General features: G+C 64.5%; 5 protein-coding genes across 5 annotated transcripts; 2 read left to right on the top strand and 3 right to left on the bottom strand.

Annotated features, from left to right (window-relative positions):
• Positions 1-1,737: 1,737 nt before the first annotated feature.
• EMIHUDRAFT_424206 (hypothetical protein) lies at positions 1,738-3,174 on the top strand (the record flags this gene model as incomplete). The annotated part of the gene is made up of 6 exons (XM_005779919.1): positions 1,738-1,774; positions 1,844-2,192; positions 2,268-2,597; positions 2,670-2,720; positions 2,790-3,043; positions 3,113-3,174. Coding segments are annotated over exons 1-6 (1,050 nt in total), but the record flags the coding sequence as incomplete, so codon positions are not given.
• EMIHUDRAFT_424205 (hypothetical protein) lies at positions 3,162-4,113 on the top strand (the record flags this gene model as incomplete). The annotated part of the gene is made up of 2 exons (XM_005779918.1): positions 3,162-3,303; positions 3,408-4,113. The coding sequence occupies 2 exons, from the start codon at positions 3,162-3,164 to the stop codon at positions 3,713-3,715; spliced, it is 450 nt and encodes a 149-aa protein (XP_005779975.1). The 3' UTR covers positions 3,716-4,113.
• A 9,727-nt stretch (positions 4,114-13,840) lies between these two features.
• Positions 13,841-15,449, bottom strand: EMIHUDRAFT_443157 (hypothetical protein). The gene is made up of 2 exons (XM_005779917.1): positions 14,757-15,449; positions 13,841-13,989 (listed from the first exon to the last, which is right to left on the bottom strand). The coding sequence occupies exon 1, from the start codon at positions 15,288-15,290 to the stop codon at positions 14,811-14,813; it is 480 nt and encodes a 159-aa protein (XP_005779974.1). The 5' UTR covers positions 15,291-15,449; the 3' UTR covers positions 13,841-13,989; positions 14,757-14,810.
• A 1,292-nt stretch (positions 15,450-16,741) lies between these two features.
• On the bottom strand, positions 16,742-17,777 carry EMIHUDRAFT_443150 (hypothetical protein; the record flags this gene model as incomplete). Its single annotated transcript, XM_005779916.1, has 3 exons — positions 16,742-16,870; positions 16,895-17,573; positions 17,654-17,777. Coding segments are annotated over 3 exons (839 nt in total), but the record flags the coding sequence as incomplete, so codon positions are not given.
• A 3,413-nt stretch (positions 17,778-21,190) lies between these two features.
• Positions 21,191-21,812, bottom strand: EMIHUDRAFT_114573 (hypothetical protein; the record flags this gene model as incomplete). Its single annotated transcript, XM_005779915.1, has 3 exons — positions 21,191-21,302; positions 21,353-21,636; positions 21,738-21,812. 3 exons carry the CDS (start codon positions 21,810-21,812, stop codon positions 21,191-21,193), a joined length of 471 nt encoding a protein of 156 aa, XP_005779972.1.
• Between the last annotated feature and the right edge of the window lie 2,688 nt (positions 21,813-24,500).

The following is a 24,500-nucleotide window of genomic DNA, read 5'->3' as shown; positions in this document are numbered from 1 at the left end:
GCGTACACATAACTCAGGGCCACATCCTCCCTGTCGCCCCCCCCCAGCACTCCACGGTGCCAAGGGCACAAACAAGGGCACAACAAACAACAGACGACAGGAAGTGACATGTGAGGCTAGAGCAGCTTGCTCCACCTCTAGCAATCTCACCGGCCTGCGAGGCACGGACGAGACCGTATGTGGGGTCTAGTAAGGTGTCTATGGACGCTCTTCTCATGGGCTAGCTGCCTGCGGCTAGCCCTTCTCGCACTCACAGGCGATGACAATCCAATGTATGAGCACACAGGTTCGACACACTTGGAGCACTTGGAGCACTTGGAGTGCAGTCGGCAACCTCACATCCAGGGCCGGTGAGCTGAGAAGCGCATCCAGCGGGCCGGATGATCGGCATCGGGCTACGGGCTAGAGAGCCCTGACCCCTAGCTAGGGGGGGGGGGCGCGCATTCGCAGGGCCATAACACGTCTCCGAGGGTTAGTTCTGCGCTCCGGGTTTCCCCCAGCGGCGGAATTTTCCCTCGCGCTGTGGGTCCCCCTAGCTGCGGAACGCCCCCTCTACTCGGAGCTAAAGAATACTCTCCGAGGGTTAGCCCCGCGTACCAGGTTTCCCCTTAACTGCAGGACGCTGCCCTCTACTCGGAGCTAGTGGACACGACACTAACTACTGATACGAGAATACATACCGCCCCCACGCAACTACTCGAAGATAATACGAGAATACGCAGCTGCGAGACGCCTATAAAGAAACAGCGAGGTAAAGTTCGGCGGCTATGATAAACCGAAAGTTGTCGTAAAACGCGGGCGAAAGCAAAGCAGACGGCGGGCGCTTTCTGCCGCAGCGATGCCCGCAGCCTGTCGAGCAGCTTCCGCGGCGCACATGCGCCGCGGGGTTGAACGACAGCCGCGCCTCTCGAGCCACCCGTGCCACGCGCGGCGACGCGCACCCTGCGCGCCAGTCGGCGCACTGGCAGTACTGCACCAGCCAGCACGGCGTGGAGCAATGCATCCAGGGCATTGTGTTGGGCGCCAGCCAGCATGCCTCAGCACAGAGCAAGAGCGCATGCTGCGCACCCTGGCGCAGCACCAGCTCGCCTCCAATCAGGCACTCTCACCACTGCACAGCCGCCCACGAGCGCCCGCAGCTGCACTGCTCAACCCTCAAGCTCAGGAGCCTCCCCTTGTTGTCGCAGCTTTGTGCAGTGCAGCGTGCGAGCAGCGCAGCGCCAGGCAGACCCGTGGCACGCCCGGGCGGCTGTGGGACGGAGGCCCGCCGAGCGAGTGCGAGCCGCATCGGCGGCCATGTCTCCCGCAGCCGCGAGCGAGCGGTGCAAAGAGGCAGCGTCGCGCATGCTTTTCCGTAACGGTCCACTCTTTTCTGGCCAGGTACCCAAAAAGAATTTCGCTCAGAAACAGAGCGGTGAGCTTGGCAATCATCCGCGGACCAACACTCGATTGCCAGGCATGCCGCCGCGATTCGAGAGCTCCTCTGCCCCACCGCCGCGCCGCGCCACCATCGCCTCAGTTCGCCCGAAGGGGCCAGCCTGGGCCTCACGCTAGCGCGCCCGCGCAGCGATCGCCCGCCAGCCTGGCGCAGCGATCGCCCGCCAGCGTTCGCTTGGGTCCCACCGCCTCCTTTCCTCTGGACTCACCGCCCTCATCATGCTTAGCACGAGCCAATGTACACCCCATGCGTGCTAATCGGGGCGTAGCAGCTGATGAGTTTCTCCCTGTGCAGGAGCATCTTTCTACGCCGCCGCATCATCACACGTGCCATGATGTCCGTCAGCCCTCGGTCCATCGGGGCCCCGGTCCCAGTGTGTGTCGACCCCATCGCTCCTCCCAATAGGTACCCTCCCAATACGCCGAAGCCATCCATGGCGTACGTTGCGGAGCAGCGCAAAGCGAACCAGCCGCCGCTGCAGGACCTGTATGAAGACATCCGCTCGCACGCCCCCTTCTGGATGCTCCAGTCGAAGCTCAGCATAAGCGTGCCGGACAAAAACAAGAACAAGGACGGCCCGTTTACGTTGGACAACTCGTACTACGAGCGTCCCGACACGTGCTTGGGCAAGTGCCAAGACAAGATTTGTGGCCCGCTAAAGTACCAGTACAACAAGGTCGACTTCGTCCCCGTGCTCAAGCAGGTGGACCAGGCAAACGGCGGAAGCCCTCTGTCGCCTAACGCGCCCGCGTCGGTGCATCTCAACGACAGGCCGTTCGGTGCGAGAGACCGAGAGTGCCCGGACCCCGAACGGATTCATTCTTAATAGGGCGACACTAAGTACCTTGCGATGGGCTCCGTCTTCGAGAACGGGTGCAAGTACTGGCTTGACGACCGATTCTTCCTCGTCGAGGTGGGAAACCCGTACGAGATCGGGGGCGTGCCCTTCGCGGGCGAGATCGGCTCGTACATCCTCTCATTCTCGGGGACAGAGGGCCCGGATGGACTCATCGGGCAAGTTCTTTGCCAAGACGGCATCTGCGGTGCCCCGGGCTGCTGCCCCTGCTTTGGGTACGACAAATGGACGGCCGACAAACTGAAGGTCACGGACAAGGCGAACGACGAACACACGTACTGCGTCTACACGCACGAGCTCGAGGTGTCCACAAACACCCCACGCCCGCATCGCACGCCCCCACACAGACTTAGCCAGAGCACCTCTCGCCCTTAGGCGAACGACAAGATGTTTGCCAGCACCGACACGATGAAGGGCCTGACAGAGGCGGCTCGCCAATTGCGCAAGTCCCGCTTATCATTTGTCGGCCTATGATGCCGGCGCGCTTCACTGTAGGCGCTCGAGGAGTGCCACTTCAAGGACGGCGACAAGAAGATCACGATCGTGGGGTGGAGCCTCGGCGGCGCCCAGGCTCAGATCGCCGCGGTCCGAATCGCCGTCGAGTACAACGCCAAGGTGCGGCTCATCACTTTCGACTCCATTCTCGCCTTCACGCCGGATTCGGCCGAAGTGATCGCCCACAACTTGATCGACAACGACGCGTTCGGCACCGACAAATTCCCGCAGGAGGGAAAGATCAACGCGCAGCGGTGCTCTTAACGGCATGCCGTTCGAGAGAGATCGAACACCCTCCCCATATGATGTTTGATTTTGAACAGGTGGGTGGAGGACGACTCGCCGGCGTCGATCGCCCCTTTCGTCTGGCCGATGATGGGATGCTGCCCCTTCAGCCCCAACAAGACCAAGTACGCGGGCTGCTACCCCTTCATGCGCAAGATTGGCTACGGCCACATCTCAAAGGCGCTGATCCTGAGCGGCTACCACTCCGGATTGCTGCCGTGCGGCGGAGGTACGTAGAGAGATCCAGCGCGATCTGTCGGAGACTTAGTGAGTTCCTGGTGAGTTAGCAAGAGTGGCTGACGACGACTTTCTCGACACCCTCTGCTGCCTCAGGCACGCCTACCTGGACCAACCTCGGCTGCATCCCAAAGAATCTGTGCTTCCTGTGCGAATCCAACCCGACCTACCCAGACGACTCGTTTTATTCGAAGCCGCCGGAGGACCGCATGTACGTGACCAAGGCAGCAAACCTCTGGCGCTGCTTCTTCTGCGGGTACCTCCTGTGTGCCCCGGGCACCGTGTGCAACCACCGGGGGCAGTTCCTGCTCTGGATGCTCTACAAGGGGGCGTACCAGAACGCGGACCCTGTGGGCTACCAGCCGGCGGTCTCCCCTGAGAACCCGGAGATGGACCGCATTTAGACGGTCTTCCCAGAGGGGAGGGGGACTGCCCGGCGGGAGCAGACATATGGGCAGGCATCTGATGCCTTCCTCCCACCTCTCGCCCGGTGCGCCCTGTGCATGGACCTTAGTCGTTGCAGTCCCCGCATGACCCTGAGTGTGCGGTCTGCCGGTCTCTCTTGAAATCTCTCGCGTGTGCGGTGTGCATGCGCGCGAGCCGGGTCACTGTGGTTGCACAACAACGAGTGCTGTGCATATGTGGAGTTGTGATAGACCGCGGAGCTCCGCCCACGGACTCCGCGTAGCGCGTTGCTCCGTGTGGCGCATATTGTCGCGTGGGGTGCTCTCTGGTGAGTGAGACTCTCTCCCTCGAGGACTTGCCGTACACTGGTCTCTAGTCTCTACGGATGTGGGCCGTCGCAATAAATTAAGTTGGCCGCGGTCGCGCCCCAGGGTCGCAGGCGTGCGTTGCGATGGCCGCTTTGGATGTCATCGATGACAACTTTGTTGACAACTACCACCTCGTGCTTATCTCGTCTGACGGCGCCCTGACCATGGCACGGCCCTCTTCGACTTCGTCTGTCCCAATATGCGACGGTGTATCATTCACCTTATGCCACCGTTGCATATCCTAAGGTGAATGATACACCGTCGCAAAAAGGGATATGCAACGGTGGCATAAGGTGAATGATACACCGTCGCACAATAGCATCGGGCCGAAACGCGTAATGAAGATCAGCACGCCTGATGCTCAACTCCTCGAGACGCTGGAACTTCCCATCGGCCTTGCGCGTCGCGGCGGCTGCCACGGCGAGGCGGCTCTTCATCACCCTAAACGAGGGGGGTGATTGTCGCGTGATTGTCGTCAACACCGAGGCGGGTCGGATGAGGATACAAACTACCTTTGGCGGAGAAACTGGAGAAGGCGGCCTCCGCTGGCTGCATGAGCCAGCCGGGATCGCTGTGCACGACGACTTGGTGATCATCGCCGACTGCTGCGGTCTGTCGGCGTCAGAGGGGGCCAAGGAACGACGCGAGGCAGGGATCGACGCGACGCCTAGCCTGCACGTGTGCACGAGCGAGGGCGCCAGGCTTCGCACGATTACTGGCTTCTTCAACCCGTGCGACCTCGTGATCGCCGGCGGTCGGTTGTACGTCTCGAACATGTGGAACAGGCGAGCTGTATGGGCCGCAGCACGTACCATGGGCGCCAGGGCCGCCGACAGGCTAGCGAGCGGTGTTGAGAGGCCCGGTGTAGAGGACGGTGAGGCGACGTCAGAGCTGCGGGAGGCGTGGCGCGTTCAGGCCCGGCGGGTGCACGCTCTCACGCTGCCAGCCCTCGAGCCAGCTCCTCTCGTGGACGAGATGCTGGGGGTCGCTCAGATGCGGCTCGTGGACGACATGCTGACAGGTACAGACGCAGCTCGTGATCTTCGTCCTCTCAGTCACTCGCGCTTTCACAGCCCCGGCAGCTTGTTTGTCTGCGGGGAGCTGCTCTGTTCTGTGAATGACGGCGTGTTCGCGTTGTAGCTTCCGAAATGTTGAGAGGCCAGGAGGGACTCTAATGTTGAGAGCCCTGGTGGGGCGTGGTCGACGTTTGTTTGTGTTTTCAGTAGTAAACAGCGCGCCACGACCTACTGTCGCACCTGGTTCTCCAGCGAGAGTCCAGTCGTGTCTCTACTCTGCCGTCTTGGTCTACACCAAGCTGCGTTCTGACGCGCGCTCCTCCCCTCTGCCTCTCTCGCTCCCGGAATCGCGTCGCGACAGCTCTCTCACAGCCGCATCTTTCGCGGTCGTCGGGTCGCGAAGGGTCCGCGCGACGTGCGCGATGTCATCTGCGTCCTGCGACATGGCGGCGCTCGAGTGGCGCAGCCCGAAGAGCGGCTTTGTGCACGGGAAGGGCGGCGAGAAGGTGTGCACGTGCAGCAGCGCGAAGTTGCGCAGCGGCCGCTCGAAAAAGCGGCCCGAGCCGGGCGTGTGCGCGGGCGTTGCCGCTGTTGAGTGTTGAGCTGCCACGCCTCTCTGAAAGCTCAGCCGCTTCGCGTCTTCTCTCTCTTGTCTTCTCAGGTTCTCTCTCTTTGTGTACTTTGTCGTAAGAAAACGAAAATCAAGACCCAGGCGAGAGCAGGCGAGCTGGTGGGAAGAACAGGCGGCCTCAAGAAAAGAATTAACGCGCCACTCGACGGCTCCACTCGTGACACGCCCTGACGCCTGAGCTCATGTTCTCTCGAGTCGAGGAGTCTATCTACACACGAGCGACCGCGGGGTCGAAGCTCACCCACTCGCCCACCCCGTTGCCGCCGCCCTCCGCCTCCCCGTTACCGCCGCCGCTCGCCGCCGCCGCGGCCCCCTTGACGCGGCTCCCCAAGTCCTCGAGCTCGACGCTCGCCGCGCGTGCGCCCGCAGGCAGCATCGGCACGTACTCAAGAACAGGTTGGCGTCGGGGGCGTGGGTGGTAATGCGCGTGCGGTGCCCCGCAGCCTCCGCTCGCGCGGGATAGAGAGAGGTGCGCACCGCAGAGCCCGGCACTGAGACCTCCGACATGCCCTCATCGGGCGACCCGGCGGCCGAGCCGAACGAGCCCATCGATCCGACACGCTCGATCGACCTCGCGTCGCCGAAGCCCTCGAGGGCGCGCGACGCGGCGTCCGACGCCTCAGAGGCCATCGCAGCGGAGGAGGAGGCGCCGCACCTGTGGAGGGGGAGGGGGGGAGGAGCAGGGGGGGGGGGGGGGGGGGACCTCCGCGTGGGGAGGATCTCTCTGCATGGAAGACTGTCTCATTGCCGCAAGGCTCGCAGGTGTGTCGCAGCTCAAGTTGAGGTCCCTGGCTACGGGACGGCGACCGTCGAGCTGAAGTCCGAGAAGGCCGCGGGTGACCGCGAGCCTGTGCAGGCGGCGGAGCGCTCGTTCATCGAGCGCACCGCGTCGCGGAAGGAGAAGCCGACGGAGGAGCAGAAGGAAGCTCGGGCCGCGGCTCGCAGGGCCAAAAAGGCCCGGCAGAAGAAGAACAAGGCGGAGAAGGCTGCGGCGGCGGCTGCGAGCGAGGCCGAGCGTGCGGACTACCCGCACGCGCAGCTACCACAAACGCGGCACGGCCCGTTTTGGCTGTCTGCGGAGATTTTGTCTTATAGCACACACAGTGAGTCATTCGGAGTCATTCGATGGCCAGAGTGCGATTGTGTGTGTGTGCGGGAGTTGGTTTGTCGGGAGGGAGGGGCAGGCTGCTCACCCACGTGCACCGGGCCAGTGCTTGCACTTTGAATGCCGTGGGGCTCCTGCCATGTCCGGGTGTGGAGATGGCATGCGAGGGTCGCCCCCCCTTGCCCCACCACTTGTGTGTGTGGAGAAATTTACCTTCCCTTACCTAGACCTTACCCGTCGCTCACCTCTGCCGCGCACGGCGCACCGCCTGAGGCTGAGCCTCACTTTAAACGTGGCCCTTCATCGCCTCCCGTGTTCTGAAAACTCGAGAGGTAAAACGAAACAAATCTCTCTCTCACGAGTGCCCCTGCGTGGTCTAGACGTCCCCCTCACTCACTCAAACAACCTCGCCGCCTCGGCCAACCTCGCCGCCTGGAGGGTCCCGCGCCGCCGCTCATCGTCGACGATCGCCGCCACGGCGCGCGCCGCCGATCCGTTAGGCCGACTGCTGAGCACGCCTCCGCCACCTACAGGACAGCTCCGAGAAGGCTCATCGACGGTCCATGGAACACGCCTCGCCGCCTCCGTGCCTCGCTTGCGCCTCCGCCGCCGGCCTCGCTTACGCGCGAGCGAAGGCCACGCCTATAGGAAGCGTCTAGGAAGTGACTAGGGCGTGTCTAGGAGGTCTAGCTCACGCGCGAGCCAAGGCCACGCCTCTCCAACTCGGCGTTCAGCTGGTCCTGCTCACAGCAGACGGTGTGAAGAGACGCTGCTCACAGCGCCTCCAAGACCCCGCGTGCGGCCGGTCCCGCGGGGCCAGCTGCCAGGGTCTAGGAAGTGTCTAGGAAGTGTCTAGGAAGTGTCTAGGAAGTGTCTAGGAAGTGTCCTGCGGGGCCAGCTGCCAGCGCCGCTGCAGCGAGGCGCGCTCGCTGTCCCACGGAGCATCCCGCAGCGCCGCGGCGGCTAGTGCCCGCGCCTGAGCACAGACGGCCCGACATCTCATCAGCGAGATTGCCCGAGATTACCCGAAATCACCCGAGATTACCCGAGACTAACCGAGATTCCGCGCCTGAACACAGGCAGCTCGACTCGACCCGAGAGATAGGCAAGTGGAGTCGCGGTGGCGTGAGCCCCCAGCCTCCCTCCCGTCCGCCGTCTCTGCCACACGCCCCAGCTCCCTCCGCACAGCCTCCGCCGTCGCCTCGCTCAGCCACTCTGCCGAGGCGACCGCCGCCGCCGCCTCCTCCGCCACCAGCCAAGCCTGGTCGGCGACACGCCTCGGGTAATCTCGGGTAATCTCGGGTAATCTCGGGTAATCTCGAGTCAAACCTGGTCGGCGACACGCCTCGGGTAATCTCGGGTAATCTCGGGTAATCTCGGGTAATCTCGGGGAATCTCGAGCCAAACCTGGTCGGCGACACGCCTCGCCAGCGCCACGAGCCACGGAGCCTCGGGCGGGGCGGAGAGGAGGAGCGGCGGCGGCGTCCGCAGGGTGGCGACAACCAGCCTGTTCACAGCTGCGCGGTGTGAAGAGGCGCGGGCTCCCACCCGCACGACGCGGCCGGCGACGTCTCCGCCCTCTCATCCCTCGCGCCGCGGCGAGGCGGACGGCCGAGTCCGAGCTGTCCAGCCGACGAGCCGCCGCGAGTCCAACCTCGAGCGCCGCTCGCCGCCACAGCTGCCCGCCACCCCTCTCCCCAAAAGCGGCCCCCCTCGCCGCCTCCGCCTCCCCCCTCGCCGCCTCCGCCTCCCCCGCCGCCTCCCCCCTCGCCGCCTCCGCCGCAGCTTCCGCCGCCACTTCGGCTGCGAGGCCGTCCGCTGCGGTGGAGAGGAGGAGGGAGAGGGCGGCGTGGTCTGCCTATAGGAAGTCTCTAGGAGGTGTCTGGAGGTGTGTGGGAGGTGTGTAGGAGGTGTGTAGGAGGTGTGTAGGAGGTGTCTAGGAGGTGTCTACGAGGTGTGTGGGAGGTGTCTAGGAGGTGTCTAGGAGGTGTCTAGGAGGTGTCTAGGAGGTGTCTAGGAGGTGTCTAGGAGGTGTCTAGGAGGTGTCTAGGAGGTGTCTAGGAGGTGTCTAGGAGGTGTCTAGGAGGTGTCTAGGAGGTGTCTAGGAGGTGTCTAGGAGGTGTCTAGGAGGTGTCTAGGAGGTGTCTAGGAGGTGTCTAGGAGGTGTCTAGGAGGTGTCTAGGAGGTGTCTAGGAGGTGTCTAGGAGGTGTCTAGAGGGCGGCGCGGTCTGCCGTCGCGACAGCGTCGAACCAGCCGCAGAGAGCTGCGCGGCACCGCTCGCGCCACGCCTCGGAGAGCGCCTTGAGCCGAGCGAGAGAGCTGTGAACAGCGTCTATTCACACCTCTACTTAATTAAGTCAAGGCCTTGAGCCGAGCGAGAGAGCACAGCGGCAGCCTCGCCACCAACTCCTCCACACAATACTCGTCCCCGATCGCCTCCGAGAGCGAGCGCGGCGGCGGCCCCACGGCGGCGGCGGCACTGCAACCGCATACAGCGCACACTGGCGCCGTGCCCGCGGCCCCAGCCGCCACCGTGATTGCGTTGCCGGCGGAGGCGGAGCTGCATCCCGGCGCGGCGGCGCCGCCGCCGCCGTGCGCGCGAGCCAGAGCTGCGCTGCCGGGGCGAGTCGAGAGCGGCTCCAGCGGCGCGTCCTCGTGCGGCGCCTCGCCTGGAGATTGCAATCTCGGGTCGTCTCGGGGTATCTCGGCGCGTCATCGAGCGGCGCCTCACCTCCTCCCGCCCCGTCTCCTCCACAGCCGAGCGCGGCGCGCGCCGCGCTAGGCGACAGCTGGACCAGCGCCGCCGCGACGCGCGCGCAGAGCGGCTCAAGCAGCGCGTCCACCCCGAGGTAGCCTAGACACTTCCCAGACACTTCCTAGACACTTCCCAGACACTTCCCTAGCGCGTCCACGCCGAGGTAACCGCTCGCGCGCAGCAGCGGGAGCAGCGTCGGCAGCGGCGCCGCCGCGACAACGTCGGCGGACGTCGAGCCGCCTCCAAGACGAAGGCAAGCGCCGCACGCCGCGCGGAGGGTGGCGGGGCTTAGCGCGTTGCGCCCGCCGCCCGCATCGACCGTCAGTGCGCCTCCGCCCTCGCCGTCGAGCTCCACCGCGGTGGCCAGAGTCGTGCAGACTGCGGCGGCGGCGCGAGGGAAGAAGACGCGCTCTCCGCCCGCCGCGACGACCCACACCGCGCCCGCCTCGTCCTCGTCGTTTCCGGACGGCGCCTCCGAAGAGGCTGCACGCGCAGCGGGAGGCGGCCGGCGCGGAATCGGCGATTCACACGCGACTTCGTCGTAGAAGAGGGATGCTTCGGAGAGGTCAGAGGCGCAGGACTGGAGGGAGGAACGGAGCGATTGGAGCGATAGGCGGTCGGGCATCTGTCTCGTTCCTAATTTCGTTCCGAGCGGCGGGGTGGGGGGCGTATGAGTCGGCCCAAACAAGAAAAAAAGAGGGGGCGGGCACGTCTTTCCGCATGACGACACACTCCTAGACGCCCGCCGTCGAAGCTGGGAGGATGTATGGAGGAATGGTAATGACCTCTCCGGATTGGTTGAGCCCCGGCATCGATGGCGGGAAGAGGGAGGATCCCCGCCCCTATCCCTCAGTTTAATCCCCGAGAGGGGAGGCAGAGCCTCTGGCGCGGTGAGAGCACCCGTACGCTCTCAAGGCCGACCCCCCCCCTCTCCGGTTCAGATCACGACCCCCTCGGAGGGGGCCGGGCGAGGCGTACCCCGAGGGCCCCGCTCTTTCCCGGCAGCGGCGCGCGCGCGCACACACAGGAGCTGCGGGAGCAGAGGCTCATGCACACGCTCATGCACGAGGTGCCGTGGAAGCTGCACGAGGTGGTGCCGCCCGGCTTGTGCCCGTGGCTGGCCGACCTCCCACCGCCAAGCAAGCCCCGACGCCGGCCCCGACGCCGCAAAGGCAAGGCGGCCAGCAAGTCCAAGGAGCGCAACGCGACGCCACGGGCAGGAGCCCCGCCGCCGGCCGATCCTCACCAGGACGCGGTGGAGACGCAGGAGCAGGTTGCTATGCGATGATGGAGTCTGTGGGTGTCGGCTAGGTCCCGATTCTAGTCCCGATTCTAGTCCTGATTCTAGTCCCCAATGCGGTCAGGAGAGAATATTAACCTTCTCCCGACCACACCGGACGGCGATGCAGACGCCATCCGGCATGTTCCATAATGTGTATGTTCAAAGGACTAAAAAGAGATAAGTACAAGTAAGAGATCAGTACAAGTAAGAGGTGGAAACTACATGGGTCGGAGGACCTGGGCGCACCTCTCTCTCTCTCTCTCTCTCTCTCTCTCTCTCTCTCTCTCTCTCTCTCTCTCTCTCTCTCTCTCTCTCTCTCTCTCTCTCTCTCTCTCTCTCTCTGCAGAGATCCCCATCTCCTCTCCCGACGAAGCTGCTCCGTCATCCTGGATGCTGGAACACCTGCCGCAGCATGACCTCGTGCTCTGCAAACAGGTTCCCGCACTTCCTTCCCTCCAGCCACTTTTGCACTGCCGCCAGGCTCTGAGTCGGCTGCACGCGAAAGCCGAGTTCTGCTGCCGCCAGCGCCGCTCCGGACCAGCCCCAGAGACGGCTGCTGGCGGCCGTGCACCGCTTGCACTTGGCGAAGACCGAGTCGCCGTGCCGGCTCGCCGTGCACGCCATCCAGTCATGCGTGAACAAGTTCGCCGTCACAAAGGCCTGCAGGCGCTTCTGCACCTTGGCCTCAATGAGGCCTGCAGGCAACGCTGGGCCCAGGCAAGCTGTGGCCTCGGCTGTGGCTCTAGTACGGTACTCCGTGAGCTTGCCTCTCATGCACTCGCTGTTCTCCGATACAAATTTCTGGATGGCCGCTTTGGAGAAAGCTGTTTCGTGTGAGAGAGCTTTCTCAATCCATGCCGGCTGCATGCTTGCGAGGAGCCGATCGACGATGACGGCCATCATTGCTGCGTCCCCGGTGTCCGTCGCATACGAGGCGGCCAGCGTGCACGCCGCGTGCGCAGACGGAGGCAGTGAGGGTGGCGCCGAGGGAGGGAGCATGCATCGCCCGGAGGGGAGGTCAAGCAGCGAAGGGATCTGGCCTTTGGCCGCGGCAAAGTGCGCAGCTCCAGCAGCGCTGCCTCGCTGCCCAGGCCAGCGAGAGCCTTTTTAAGGCACGGACAGGCCTCCAGCAGAGCGCCAAGGCGTTGAATGGACTGCTGCTCGTGCAAGGGCATGCAGTTGACAGCGAGGCGTGCGCAGGTGCCCTCCCAAGCAACGTCTTGAGACACGCTCGACCCGTATGCGTCCCGGCTCTTCGGCAGGGCCAGTGCCGCTTTGAAGGCGAGTGCAAGCTTGCCCTCCCGGACCGCCCACGAGACGAATGCATGGGTGCCACGCCCGTCGGCAGAGTCAATCTTGGGCAACGCCACAAGCACGCGATCGACGTACGCGGCAGGGTCCGAGGCGTGGCGATAACGCTCAAAGAAGAAGTCCATGACGAGCATGCATCGCCCGGAGGGGAGGTCAAGCAGCGAAGGGATCTGGCCTTTGGCCGCGGCAAAGTGCAGCGAGCTCCAGCAGCGCTGCCTCGCTGCCCAGGCCAGCGAGAGCCTTTTTAAGGCACGGACAGGCCTCCAGCAGAGCGCCAAGGCGTTGAATGGACTGCTGCTCGTGCAAGGGCATGCAGTTGACAGCGAGGCGTGCGCAGGTGCCCTCCCAAGCAACGTCTTGAGACACGCTCGACCCGTATGCGTCCCGCTTGCGGCTCTTCGGCAGGGCCAGTGCCGCTTTGAAGGCGAGTGCAAGCTTGCCCTCCCGGACCGCCCACGAGACGAATGCATGGGTGCCACGCCCGTCGGCAGAGTCAATCTTGGGCAACGCCACAAGCACGCGATCGACGTACGCGGCAGGGTCCGAGGCGTGGCGATAACGCTCAAAGAAGAATTTAAACACAGTGGCCAGGGGCGGGGCTTGCATTTTTGCCGTCGCCTGTCGCCGCTACAGCGCAGCAAACCTATTCTTCCCCGAGTTCATTTTCAATGTATGTGGCTCTTACGTACATTCCCGGAGGAGGACTGCTGACAGGGTTTTGCGATGAGGAGTGACCCGAAGGGTTTCTCGGGGTTAGTGCACCACTAACCGCCTCTGCAAGAGCACTGCGACGGATCGGGCTCATACTAGCACCCACCTCGCGAGCCGACGTTCTGGCTCAACGAGGCTGCTGCTGGCACTCGGGGCCGACTTTCTGGCCCAGCGAGGCCGCTGCGGGGCACACGGCGGCACGGGTCACTCCTCAACACAAACCCCGTCGATTTTATAAAATTCTCAGAGAGAGTTTGAGCAATAGCCCTTCTCTTTTCTCGCGTTTTCCTCCGTTTTCTTTCGCCGTGACAGGTTTCGAAGTAACTTGAAGCCCGAACGGTGTTATTTCCTCGAGCGCCGGATAAGCGATTCACACGAGGGCGGTGACCACGTGTTTCTCGGCTCGCCCTCGCCCGGCCCAGCGCTATGCCGGCGCGTTCGCTAGAGGCTGCTGCCGCAGAGCGGAGGCGCGTGCGTCGCCTCGCTACTCTCGCGGCGAAGTAGCTGCCGCCGCCGAGACGCGACGCGGCGTCTGCCGAGGAGAGAGAGCCAGCGCGGCGGTCGCCGACGCCGCCTTCGAGCTGTGTGCCACTTCTCGGGTGCACGAACAGCTCTGCGCGGCAGCAGCATCAGCAGCCGCCGCACCGCCACCCGCCTCGCGCCTGTCGCGGCCGGAAGGGAGCACGCCGACGCTGCCGTGGTACCGAGGGCCGGAGCCCGACTCTCGTACAGTCGAGCGGCTCCGAGGCGAAGCGCTGACACCACAGGGCATGCCGCGCAAGGAGAGCGCGCCTCGAGGCCGGCAAGTGCGCGTACGTGCCGCGCGGTCTTGGTGGCGCGAATTTACTGTGCATCGGTAGACCTTGTGCGAGCGCGTGTGTTCATCACACAGCCACAGCTGTCGCGAGTCCACAGTCAGCGCGACAGCTAGAGAGTGTGTATTGTAAGTTCGCAAAGAGAATGATTAAGAATGCACGCGTCCCCACGCACACATGCACACACACGCCGACCCGCACGCACACGCGTACCCGCGCACTCGCGACTGGCGACAATCCAGACTCCGCGCGCGACCGGGAAGAGCGAGGACCGAAGACTAGGTCCGGCCCTCTGGGTGGCGCAAGATCTGACGTTCTGTGACAATGGTCAGATCCGTGTTTTTCTCGTTGTTTTGTCGCTCGCTCCGCTCGCCACCTCACGCTCCGTAGTCCGGCCATGGCCAGTACCCCGCGTCTCAGTGAGACGCGTGGTACCATCCAACTCCGGTCGAAGGGCTCGAATGCGCTCAGCCTCAGGAGGAACAAAACCACGCAAATTCTGCACGCCTCGCTGCGCCGCTGGCTTGACTGAATCAGGCAGCAGGCTGCTGCTGCTGCTGCCACAGCAGCAGTCTGCTGCGGCCCTAATACGCAAGTTGATGACTAGCAGCACTGCCGGGGGCATACGAGCCGCCACAGCCGGTGTGCGGCCGTGCACTGCCACCTGCCTGCGGCTACGCACAATGTGCGCTCGCATTGGATGAGCCCTGCTGATGGACCTGCGTCGCCTAGCTGCACGAGAGCAATGCCGCAGGCGGTGGCCGTGGCATACACTGCGAGCACACTCGGTGCAGCTGCGAGGTGCAGCAAGAGCACGTCGTTCCTGCCTCTGATGCCACTCTCGCGGCTTGTAGCGCGTCACTCGCGCATGCTCTCCAGGAGCTATGGCGGGCGCGTGTGTGGGGCTGTAGCCTGTGTTTGGCCGGTTCTGACCCGTTTACTATCAGTATCATGCCCGGGCCACAAAAAATCGCACACGGGTAGCGGCTCAGGGGCCCAGTAAGTCGCGGAATCGCCAAATGTCACAACCTGCGCCACCCAGGGCTGGACCTAGTCCGAAGAGCAAGAGGCGTGTCACAGAGCCAGCCCTCTCACACGCTCACACCAGCACGCCGCCCTCGTCCTCCCCCACGCACGCCATACACTCAAACTCCGCCGCGCAGTCCGCGTAATCGGGGTCGGGGCACATGTGCATGTCGCGAGAGGCAAAGGCGCCCGGCGTGGCGGCCACGCTTGCGGCTGCCGACGGCAGCGAGGCGTTGTCGGGCCCCGCGCTCTCCGCCACCGCCGCCGCCCAACCCACCGCCTCCGCCAGCGCCTTCTCCCTCGCCGCCTCCTCTGCCGCCTCAGCCACCGCCTCGGCCTCCGCCTCTGCCGCCGCATCCGCCGCGCGCGCGGCACGCAGCCGCTGCCTGAGCTCCTCCTTGTGCGACTCGGTGAACGTGCCGCTCTGCATCAGCTCCCGCGCCGCCTCGTCGGCCATCGGGTAGAAGTAGTGGACGTCCCACTCGTAGGTGCGCGCGTCGACCCACGCCTTCTTGCGCGGGTTGTCGGCGCCGAGGGCGCGCGTTTCGATCATCTCGACTAGCTGCGCGTCGAAGCAGTCGCGGCAGCCGCCATAGGCGCCGCCCTCGCGCCAGATTGGGTGCCGCGACGTGCAGCCGCACAGCCAGCCGCGCTCCGCGCGGCTCTCTCGGAGGTCGCTCTTCAACTTCTCCTCGATGAAGCGGCGCTGCTCGGACGACTCGAAGTTGACCTCGTCCGCGGCGGTGCCGTACTCGCCCTTCTTGACGAGGCCGTCGATGAAGTCGTCGCACTTGTCTTCCGGGATGGTCTCCTCGAGGCGCAGCCGCGCGTGCAGCGACGCGAGGAGGACCGCGTGCACCTCGGCGTCCATCTTCTGCGCGGTGAGGGCGAAGCAGAGGCGGCAGGTGCGGAGCTCCTTGGTCGTGTACCAGTGGTCGTAGCGCGCGGCGTGCGAGTAGGTGGGCCACGCGACGCTCGGCCAGAGGGAGATGGCAGGCATGCAGTGCTTGACGTAGAGCTGCTCGAGCTTCCCCGCCTCCTTCCGGCCGTCGCGCGCGATGTTAAAATTCTCCTTGAAAGAAAAGGCGGGCCGGCCCTCCTGAGCGCGCGCGGCAAGGAGGGTCGGTGCGGGTGCGAGGGGTGGAGGTGAGAGCGGGGGTGGACGCACCCGCTCGTCGCGCCGCTGGATCGCGCGGAGCTCCTCCTGGATGTCGCCGCCGACGTTGGGCGCGTGCGTGCCGGAGCCGAGGTGGACGGTGATGCGCAGGAAGTGCGCGTGCGCCTCCTTGTCGCGCGCCGTCTGGTCCGCCTTGTTCATGGCCTTGCGCGCGCGCTGCAGGTCGGCCTTCTCCTGCGCCTCCATCTCCAGCATCTGCTCGCGGAGCTGCTCCCGCAATAGGAATTTCTCGAGCCTCTCCCGCCGCTTGCGCCGCGCCGCCTTGGCTGCGAGCGGCGCCTTGCGGTCGAGCTCCGCTCCCTTCGGCGGCTCGTAGCCGTCGGCGAGCAGGAAGTCGTGGAGGCGCGCCTCGAGGTACCATTCCCTCTCCTTCTCCAGCACCGGCCACAGCTTGCTGCCGTCGTCGAACTTTTCGTACTCGAGCAGAAACACATCCTCGAGCGTCGGCTCGCGGCGTCCGTTCGCCTCCGCTCGCACATAATGGTGGTAGCGAGGGAGGTGCAGCGGCGGCAATGTGTACGACTCATACGGCTTGTCGTCGAGCGCGGCAGCGAGCGAGGCGGTCTGTCGTCGAGCGCGGCAGCGAGCGAGGCGGTCTCCGCGAGGCCCGTCAGCTCCAGATTGCGCTCGCGAGCCTTCACCACCTCGCCGCTGCCGTCCAGCTCCACCTTCCACCGCTCACCGTCAGCTCCCGCGAGACGGCCCACCTTACCGTTGAGCTCGGTACGGCTCGCGAGGTCGCGCAACGCGACTCTCTGGCCTTGAAGGCGACGCACCTCTTGCGGCGTGCGGCGCATGGGATGTCGCAACGACCAGTCGGAGATTTGAGCGCGAGATGTTGTGTTCACACAAAAACACAACCCCGGACCCACATCACACCTAGAGCAACCCTGCGGGAGAACTTCTCGGCGGTGGTTCCGCTAGACGTCAAGAAAGACAGGAAGAAACCAGTGCCAAAATGCGGCCAGCCGCACAAGTTGAGTGACACAAACACCGAAGCTGCAGGCTGTGGCTGCAGCCAGCACAAAGGACAGGCAGCCCCACAACACACGCCTCTCCACGCACCACACGCTCCGCCAAGCGCGCCTCGCCCCGCAACGCGGCGCGCAAAGGCGCCGTGCACGTACACGATGGACTGCCGCCGCTCCGGCACCGACGGCCCGACCGACTCCACCCTGAGCCGGGTGCCTGCTCGGCAGCGTGTGGTAGGTGCACGGTGGGCGGCGGCGGGAACGGAGCCGCGGCTGGAGTGAAGGGCGAGCCGCCGCCGCCGCACCACCACCACCAGCGACGATTGTTCGCGGCTCGCCCCCGCCGCCAGGCGCCGGATCGGCAGTGAGCCACACGGGCCGCCGACAGCCCCCCCCCCTCCTTTCATGACGGTCGCTCTCGCTGCCGGCCGATGAACCCTCGCCGCCACCGCACCAGCGACACCAGCGACACCGGCCGCGGCTCGCTTCCACGCGCCGGCTCGGAAGAGGGGCTGTCGGCGGCGCAGCAGAGCGGCTCGCCTCGGCGCTCGAGCCGCCGACAGCCCCACTCCTCGACGTGACGGCCGCTCCCGGAGCCAGCCGGTGCGCGCCCGACCCACGCCCCCTCTCGCACCCCTCCGACCCCCCCTGCGCGGCGCACCTATCCGCTGTGCGCCGGCTCGAACGCCTATCGCCAAATCGCGACGTTTGAGCGCAGCGCACGCGTCCCACACGTCACGCGCGCGCAGGAGAGCTTGCGGCGGTGCTGTAGCGTGTACTCGCCGAGGGCATCGCGCCGAAAACCCCGCGCGTTCCGCCCCAGCAGAGGCTGCAGCCGATGCGACAAAAACACCACTGTAAAACGGTGAGTACTTGGGGTTGAGTGGGCTTGCTTGCTCCCTTAGCCGGGTGCAAAAATGCAAGAAAAACAACTCTCTCTCACAGCACACAGGCTCGACACACAGGCCTCTGATTCCGCGCCATAACAACTGTCTATGCGCGCGCTCCGCCCCCGGCCGCTGCCGCCGCGAATGCGCGCGGCGGCGGCGCGCTTGGTGCGGGAGCGCACCGGACGCTCGCGCGGCGCCAGGGCGTATCGGTCTCGGCACGTCTCGCGCGCTGCGAGGTGTCTTTTGGCATGCTGGCGCTTGGCAAAGACGCCAGCAAGCTCGCCTTGCTTGCCTGCGGCCGCGGGCGTGTGGGTGGGCCCGCCAGGCTCGGCGAGGCTCGGCGCGGGTCTTCGAGCTCGCCGCCGGCGGCGAGCCAGCATAGCTCGTCGCTCGACGGGAGCCTGTCCGGTATGCTCTGGGCATGCTGTAGAGCATCGCCAACTTTCTGGGAGGGTCTACAGGGCCAGGGCGGGCCGGCTCGGGCGCGATTGCGCGCTCAATACTACCACGACTACCTGCTCTCGAACCGGGCCGCCGACAGCGGGCTTGTGCGGCGCGCCGCTCGACGGCAGGCTGCTCCTCACCCTTCCGACAGCATCTGCTGTCTCGCTTCTCTCGCTGTGACCGCATCTGGGGGCCTGCGCCGACCTCCTCGCTTCGCCAGCGCTGCCTATGACTGCGGCACGCACGTCGGCTCGCCGCCCGCGTCGCCCGCGGCGGGCCCGCATAGCGCGCCGCTCGTCGGGGGAGTGCCAAGGAGGTTGAGGAGTACAGGCTGCCTCGCTCAGACCGCCGCCGACGCGGCGCGGGGCCGCTGTCGGCGCTGCTGCCGAGCTCCTGCGCTGTGGGCTTCGCCATCGTGTCCTGAGTACGTCGCCGACGCCACCTGCCGCTCGCCGCTGCCTTGGACTTCCCTGCCATCAGGCAAACACACACACACACACACACACAAACACACACACTATTACTAATCGGGTAATAATTATTAATTATTAATCATCGGGCGGGGGCGCGGCGCGGCGGCGAGCGGCGCGAGGCGGCGGCGCGGCGAGGCAGCGGGCGACGCAGTGCGGGGCGGCGCGGCGGCGGGTGGTATAATTGTTTATTAATTCATTAATAATGAATTAATAATTGTCGGGCGGCGGCGCGGCGCGGCGACGGGCGGCGCGAGGCGGCGGCGCGGCGAGGCAGCGGGCGGGGCGGGGCGGCGGCGGGTGGTATAATTACTTATTAATTAATTAATAATGAATTAATAATCACCGGGCGGCGGCGCGGCGCGGCGGCGGGCAGGGAGGCGCGGCGGCGGTGGGGTAATTGATTATTGGTTAATTTATTATTACTTAATGACCTCGAGTGCTGTATTCCACGTCCTAACCTAATTAGTTAATTCATTAATTAATTACGTATTGTATTCCGCGTCGGGTATTCGCAAGTATTCCAGGAAGGCAGGGCGCGAGGCGGAGCTGTCTCGAAGCAGTGTACCACCACCCACGCTGTAGATGGACAGAGAATAGTTCCCTTCCCCCCTCGGAGGGGGCCGGGAGAGGCGCACCCCGAGGGCCCCCCTCTTTCCCCTTCCCCCCTCGGAGGGGGCCGGGCGAGGCGTAACCCGAGGGCCCTCTTCCCTGACCCCGCCCGCCTGCACGCCTGCCCTGCCCGCCTGGCTGATAAGATCTTTTCACCTCCTCATTGGTGGAGTATAGGTACGAGGGAGGTGGGGCATCTCTTGCGGGTCTCGCCAGGGGCGCCTACTAACCTCGCTTGCGAGGGGCGTGTGGCATGTCTGAACGGACTCGTGAGGGGCGCCTGCCAACCTCATTCGTCGAAGCGGCGCTTTGTACCCACACCCACCCCGCCGCATTAGTCGCCGGCGCGCGACAGGCTCCCGTCGGCCGGACTGCCCTCAACGAGTGGGTGTCGCCAACCAAAGCGACACGCACTCGAGGGTAGTGCCGACGGGACGCGGCTCGAAGGGCGTGGCTCCGCAGCGCGACTGGCACTCGTCGCAGAGGCCTCGCATTCGACAAGTCGGGAACGGCTCTACCCGCAACTTATCGCTAACACGCGCGCACCGCCGAGCCTGCGGCGGGCGCGCTGCAGCCGCACGTCTACCTTCGTCATAGTGCCACGACGTGCGGCCTAGAATTAGCACACGTGCCTCTGTTCGCAAACACTCACACATTGAATTGTCACCGCCAGTGAGTGCGAGATAGGGCTGGCCGCTGGCGGCTAGCCCGTGAGGAGGGCGACCATAGACACCTCACTAACCCCACACACGGGTTGTTGTGCGAGTATATGGGCCAAAAGCGTCGAAAATGTCCCAAAAAAGCGTGTCTCGAGTTTGTTGCAGCTCCGCAGCCTGCGCGCGCTGCCGGGTCGCACCGCTTGCTGGATACACGCACTCCCTGGGTCCCAGGGAGTGCGTGTATCCAACTGGAGTGAGTAGGCTCGACGCCGTACTCGAGATGGAGCTGCAGAAAGTACGCCGCCGAGCGTGCCACCGACGGCGTCCCGGCGGAGGTGATGGAGTGTGAGACCTGAGGCTGCGGAGGTGACGCCTGAGGTACCGGTCCGTGCACAGCGACTCAGCCGGCGACCGCCACGGGCTCAGGCGAGACTTGTCGACGCGTTCCGGCTCAGCTTCACCATGGTCCTCGGGCGTCTGTCGACGTCAGGACCACCCATACAGCTCGCGGGTTTGAGGTCGCAAGAGCCAAGATGGTGGCGTTTGGACATCCCAACCATCACACAAGACAGCCTGTAGGTGATGGCGGGACGGCGCAGTGTTTGTGGCACTCGGCAGTAGGCACCCGCGGCACGGCCCCGCTGTCGGCTCTCGCGGGCTGCGGAACCGGCCCCAGAAGGGGACGGTCCGGGCGAGTGTGGCAGCTCCTGCGCTAGTATGGGCACCATCTATCACAACACTACTGACCCTGGCCATTAGAGCTGCCAGGGATAGCGTCAGGAGCCGGTAGGAGTCAAAACCCCTCATATTTGAGACATCGTGGCCCATATACTCGCACAACAACCCACACGGTCTCGTCCGTGCCTCGCCGGCCGCCGCGCGGCCGGCGCAGCCGCCCGGGAGCTCAGGCGCTACCGCTCCGCTTGCGCACCTCGCCGACGTGACCGTGATTCGAGGCCGCCCATATCCGCCGTTGGATGCAGCCGAGATGCAAAATCCCACACGAGCCGTCCCCCCCTGACCCCCCCTGCGCCCTGCCCCTGGGGACGGAGGGTGGACGCGTCTCCACCCTCCGTCCAACATTCGCGATCCTACTAATACATACATATTTATTGTACACGAACCGATGCACGAGCCGGCCGTCGGTGTCCTCCCAAAAAGACACACAATGTAACGGGCTGCGTGCATGGCAGAGGTCGAGGCAACACGGGGCCTCGGGGCGCCAAGCCGTCAGTAGCGCTTTGGCTTGCCGCTCTCCTCCACCGGCTTGCCCACGGGCACCCGACTGCTCTGCTTGTTTGTCTCGCGCGCGTGGAAGAGCTGGCTCTGGATGTCGACGAGCCTACGGGGTTGAGCAGGCACGGTGGGTTCGGTGCGCGCCGCAAGAGTAACCCGCGGCTGGAGGTGAGCCGTCGCAGCACGAGGAACATGAAGAGCGAGAAGCCGGTGATGTAGGCGTTGCGCTCGTTCCGAAATTTTTCGAGGCCGACCTCGCACGACAGGATCACGTCGTCGATCGGCGAGGCGACGATGCCCACGTGCACGAGCGGGTTCGAGAGCGCGTCCATCGTGCCGGCAAAATAGTAGGCGTCCAGCAGTAGGATCGCAAAGCCGGCGTACTTGACGCCCTGGTTCGAGAGCAGAGAGACCACCCACTCGTTGAGCAGGCCTCGGATCTGAGCGCGCGAGGAGGAGCAGCGTCAGCCGCGGCGGCGTCGGAGGGCGGTGTCGGCTGCGGCAGCGGCGTTGGCGGCAGGAATGCCTTGTTGGACGGCACCGGTAAGATGAGCAGTCCGACGAGCGCACACTCGAGGAGGAGAGCGAGGCAGAGGACGAACCAGCCGGGATCCATGGGGCTGGGCGTGTTGTGCACGAGCCAGCAGGCGTGCGAGCCGGGCGGCCGCAGAAAGAAAAATCTGTCGAAAGGCGGCGCAGAACGAGGCAGAGAAGAGCGGTGACAGAGGAAGAAGCGACAAGGGAGAGCACGACGAGAAGGGGGCGACCGCGAGGTGGCACGAAGGTTGCAGCGAGAATCGGAGAGAGAATGCGAAGAGAGATAGGAAGAGGCGGACGCCCAAGGGTGGGCGACGGCTAGCGCACCACACCCATCTCCTTAAAATCCCTGTGTGGTGGCGGCGTGCCGTCCTCCCATCCCTCCCTTGGGTTGTCTGTTTTCTTTCTTTCCCTGTGTTAGTGCCAGTGCGCGCCAGTCCCGTGCCCAGTGTTGTGCGAGGGACTTTTGTTGTAAAATTCTTTCTTTCTTTCTGGCACGACAAGGGCGCGGACTGGCGCGGACTGGCACACCCACCGGCTCAGTAAAAAGAGTCGTAGAAGCTCCTGGACGGTCGGCGGAGGGGGTCGTCGTTACAACAAGGGGTAGTGGCTCGCCGCCACGAAGCGGACCGCCTCCCGCCAGGCCGCGTGCCTCGCCCGTTCCCTGCCCTCGGCGCGCGCCTTGCCCTTCTTGCCAAATACAAGACGCCGTCGGCGGCCTGCCGCCGCTCGCTGCCCTCTCGGCGGCCGCCACAGCGAGCACCCACCCGCAGCCCGGGGGCCACGCGGCCGTGCTGTGAGAGAGAGTTGTTTGTTTAAGGTCATTCACGGGTGTCCGCGGCCCACTGATCTGTGCCCGCTGGTAGGACAGTGACCGCCGCAAACCCTATGGTCAGCTCCATATGATCTCGGATATTTTTTGTAGGCACCGGAACGCCAAAAAACTAGTATGTCTTCGAGTGAAAAGTAATCCGAGCAAACCCGCGGCCGCAGTGAATTAAAATGGGCGGTTTTCGAGGGGGAATCTGGAGAATCGGGGAATCTGCTCACCACGGATCCCCACCTCATCGAAAAACTTTTCACTCCAAGACATACTAGTTTTTTAAGGTGCTCTACAACCTAGGCACAAAAGATATGGCATTGCCGGCCATTTAGGATTCCTAACACCAGACAGCGAGAGGGGCAGGGAGGAAAGGGGGAGAGAGGAAGCCAACGCGACGTGCGCAGAGGATGAGGATATAAACTGGGACGACGCAGCGGAGGGGATAGGCGAGGGAATCGAGGGACCGGAGGGCTTTCGCGACAGCGACGATGACGACGAAGAAAGGGGAGGGGACGGAGGGGCGACACGCAGGAGGAGCGAAATCGCTAACGGCCCGAGCAGAGAGGGCGACGGCGGGGCACGAGGGAACAACGGAGACGCTACCGATGACGCGAACCGAGGCACGGACGCCGGCGGGGACGGGGAGGGCGACAGCGACGTCGAGGTTGACGCAACCGTATCGAGAGCGCCACCCAAAAAGGGGCGGACAGCCATGGAGGTCACCGAATGGAGGGCGAACGGCACGATGCGAAAAGGCAGGGCGAGGCGGATGGAGAAAGAAGTGCCGAGAAGGCCATGGTGGAGGGGAGGGACGGGAGGACGAAAGAAGGGCGAGGAGGACGAGCGGCCCGCACAGACCGCGAGCAGACAGCGCCTGCTGGCCATTTCGAGACATTCGCCAAGAACGCTAGCTACATGGGAGGGCTTCGTGAAGGATGGATTGAAAAACATTCGAACAAAGAAGAGGCGACGGGAGGAACCGGCGGAGGATGCAGTGACGTGAGACACACACACACACACACACACACACACACACACACACACACACACACACACACACACACACACACACACACACACACACACACACACACACACCGCTCACCCACGCGCACTGGGCCTTGCACTTTGAATGCCGTGGGGCTCCTGTCGTCAGACGTGGAGACGCGAGGGTTGCCCCCCCTTGCCCCACCACCTCGTGTGTGTGGAGAAGTTTACCTTACCTTACCTTACCTTATTCCTAGACGGTCACTGAGTACGCCAAAATCCCCACTGGGCCGGGAGCAGCATGTTGTTACACAACAGATCTCACGGTCGCTTGCCGCCCAACGCGCCGAGCACGCCGCCCATCGTGCCGTAAACGAGTGCGCCACCCACCGCGAGCGGGATGCGATTTGCGAGGAAGGTGTACTCCATGCCGAAGAGGCCGACGCGATTTGTGGCGGCGCCGAGGTAGCCGAGTGTGCCGCCCGCAAACACATTGTGCCACAACGACTGTCGGCCCTGGATCGCCTCGAGCGGGCACTGGAGCACCAGGTAGGTCCACACGAAAGTCGAGTTCATCGCGAGCTGCATGGGAAGGGCGTTCATCGCTGTGAAGCCGCCGCTCGCGACGCCCTGCATGAGAGTGAGCATCGCGCCGTTGGCGACGGCCGGCGTCGCGGCGCCAACCGCGCACCGCGTCGTGTAGTCGGCCATCGACGGCGACGGCGACGGCGACTCGGCTTTGAGGGAGCCGACGGCGGCGACCAACCACCCACCCTCCGCCGTTACTAAGTTTCACGGCGTTTCGTCATATGGGCGACGGCGACCAGTGTAGCAGCGCAGGCCGGAGACCAGCGCCTCTCAACATCGCTGATTGCGGCTGATGACGAAACGTTGACGAGATAACGTTGCGAACACGCAATCATGTCGGTGGCCTTGAAGCCAGCCGATGCCGCGGTC

Source organism: Emiliania huxleyi (assembly GCF_000372725.1).
Source record: "Emiliania huxleyi CCMP1516 unplaced genomic scaffold EMIHUscaffold_223, whole genome shotgun sequence".
In the NCBI taxonomy this organism is placed as follows: Eukaryota; Haptophyta; order Isochrysidales; family Noelaerhabdaceae; genus Emiliania; species Emiliania huxleyi.
Note: the sequence above shows the minus strand (reverse complement) of the source record. Positions and strands in the feature narration are given on the sequence as shown.

Excerpts from the sequence above, each read along its gene's own strand:
- EMIHUDRAFT_443157 (XM_005779917.1), bottom strand. The coding sequence starts at position 15,290 with ATGATCGAAACGCGCGCCCTCGGCGCCGACAACCCGCGCAAGAAGGCG.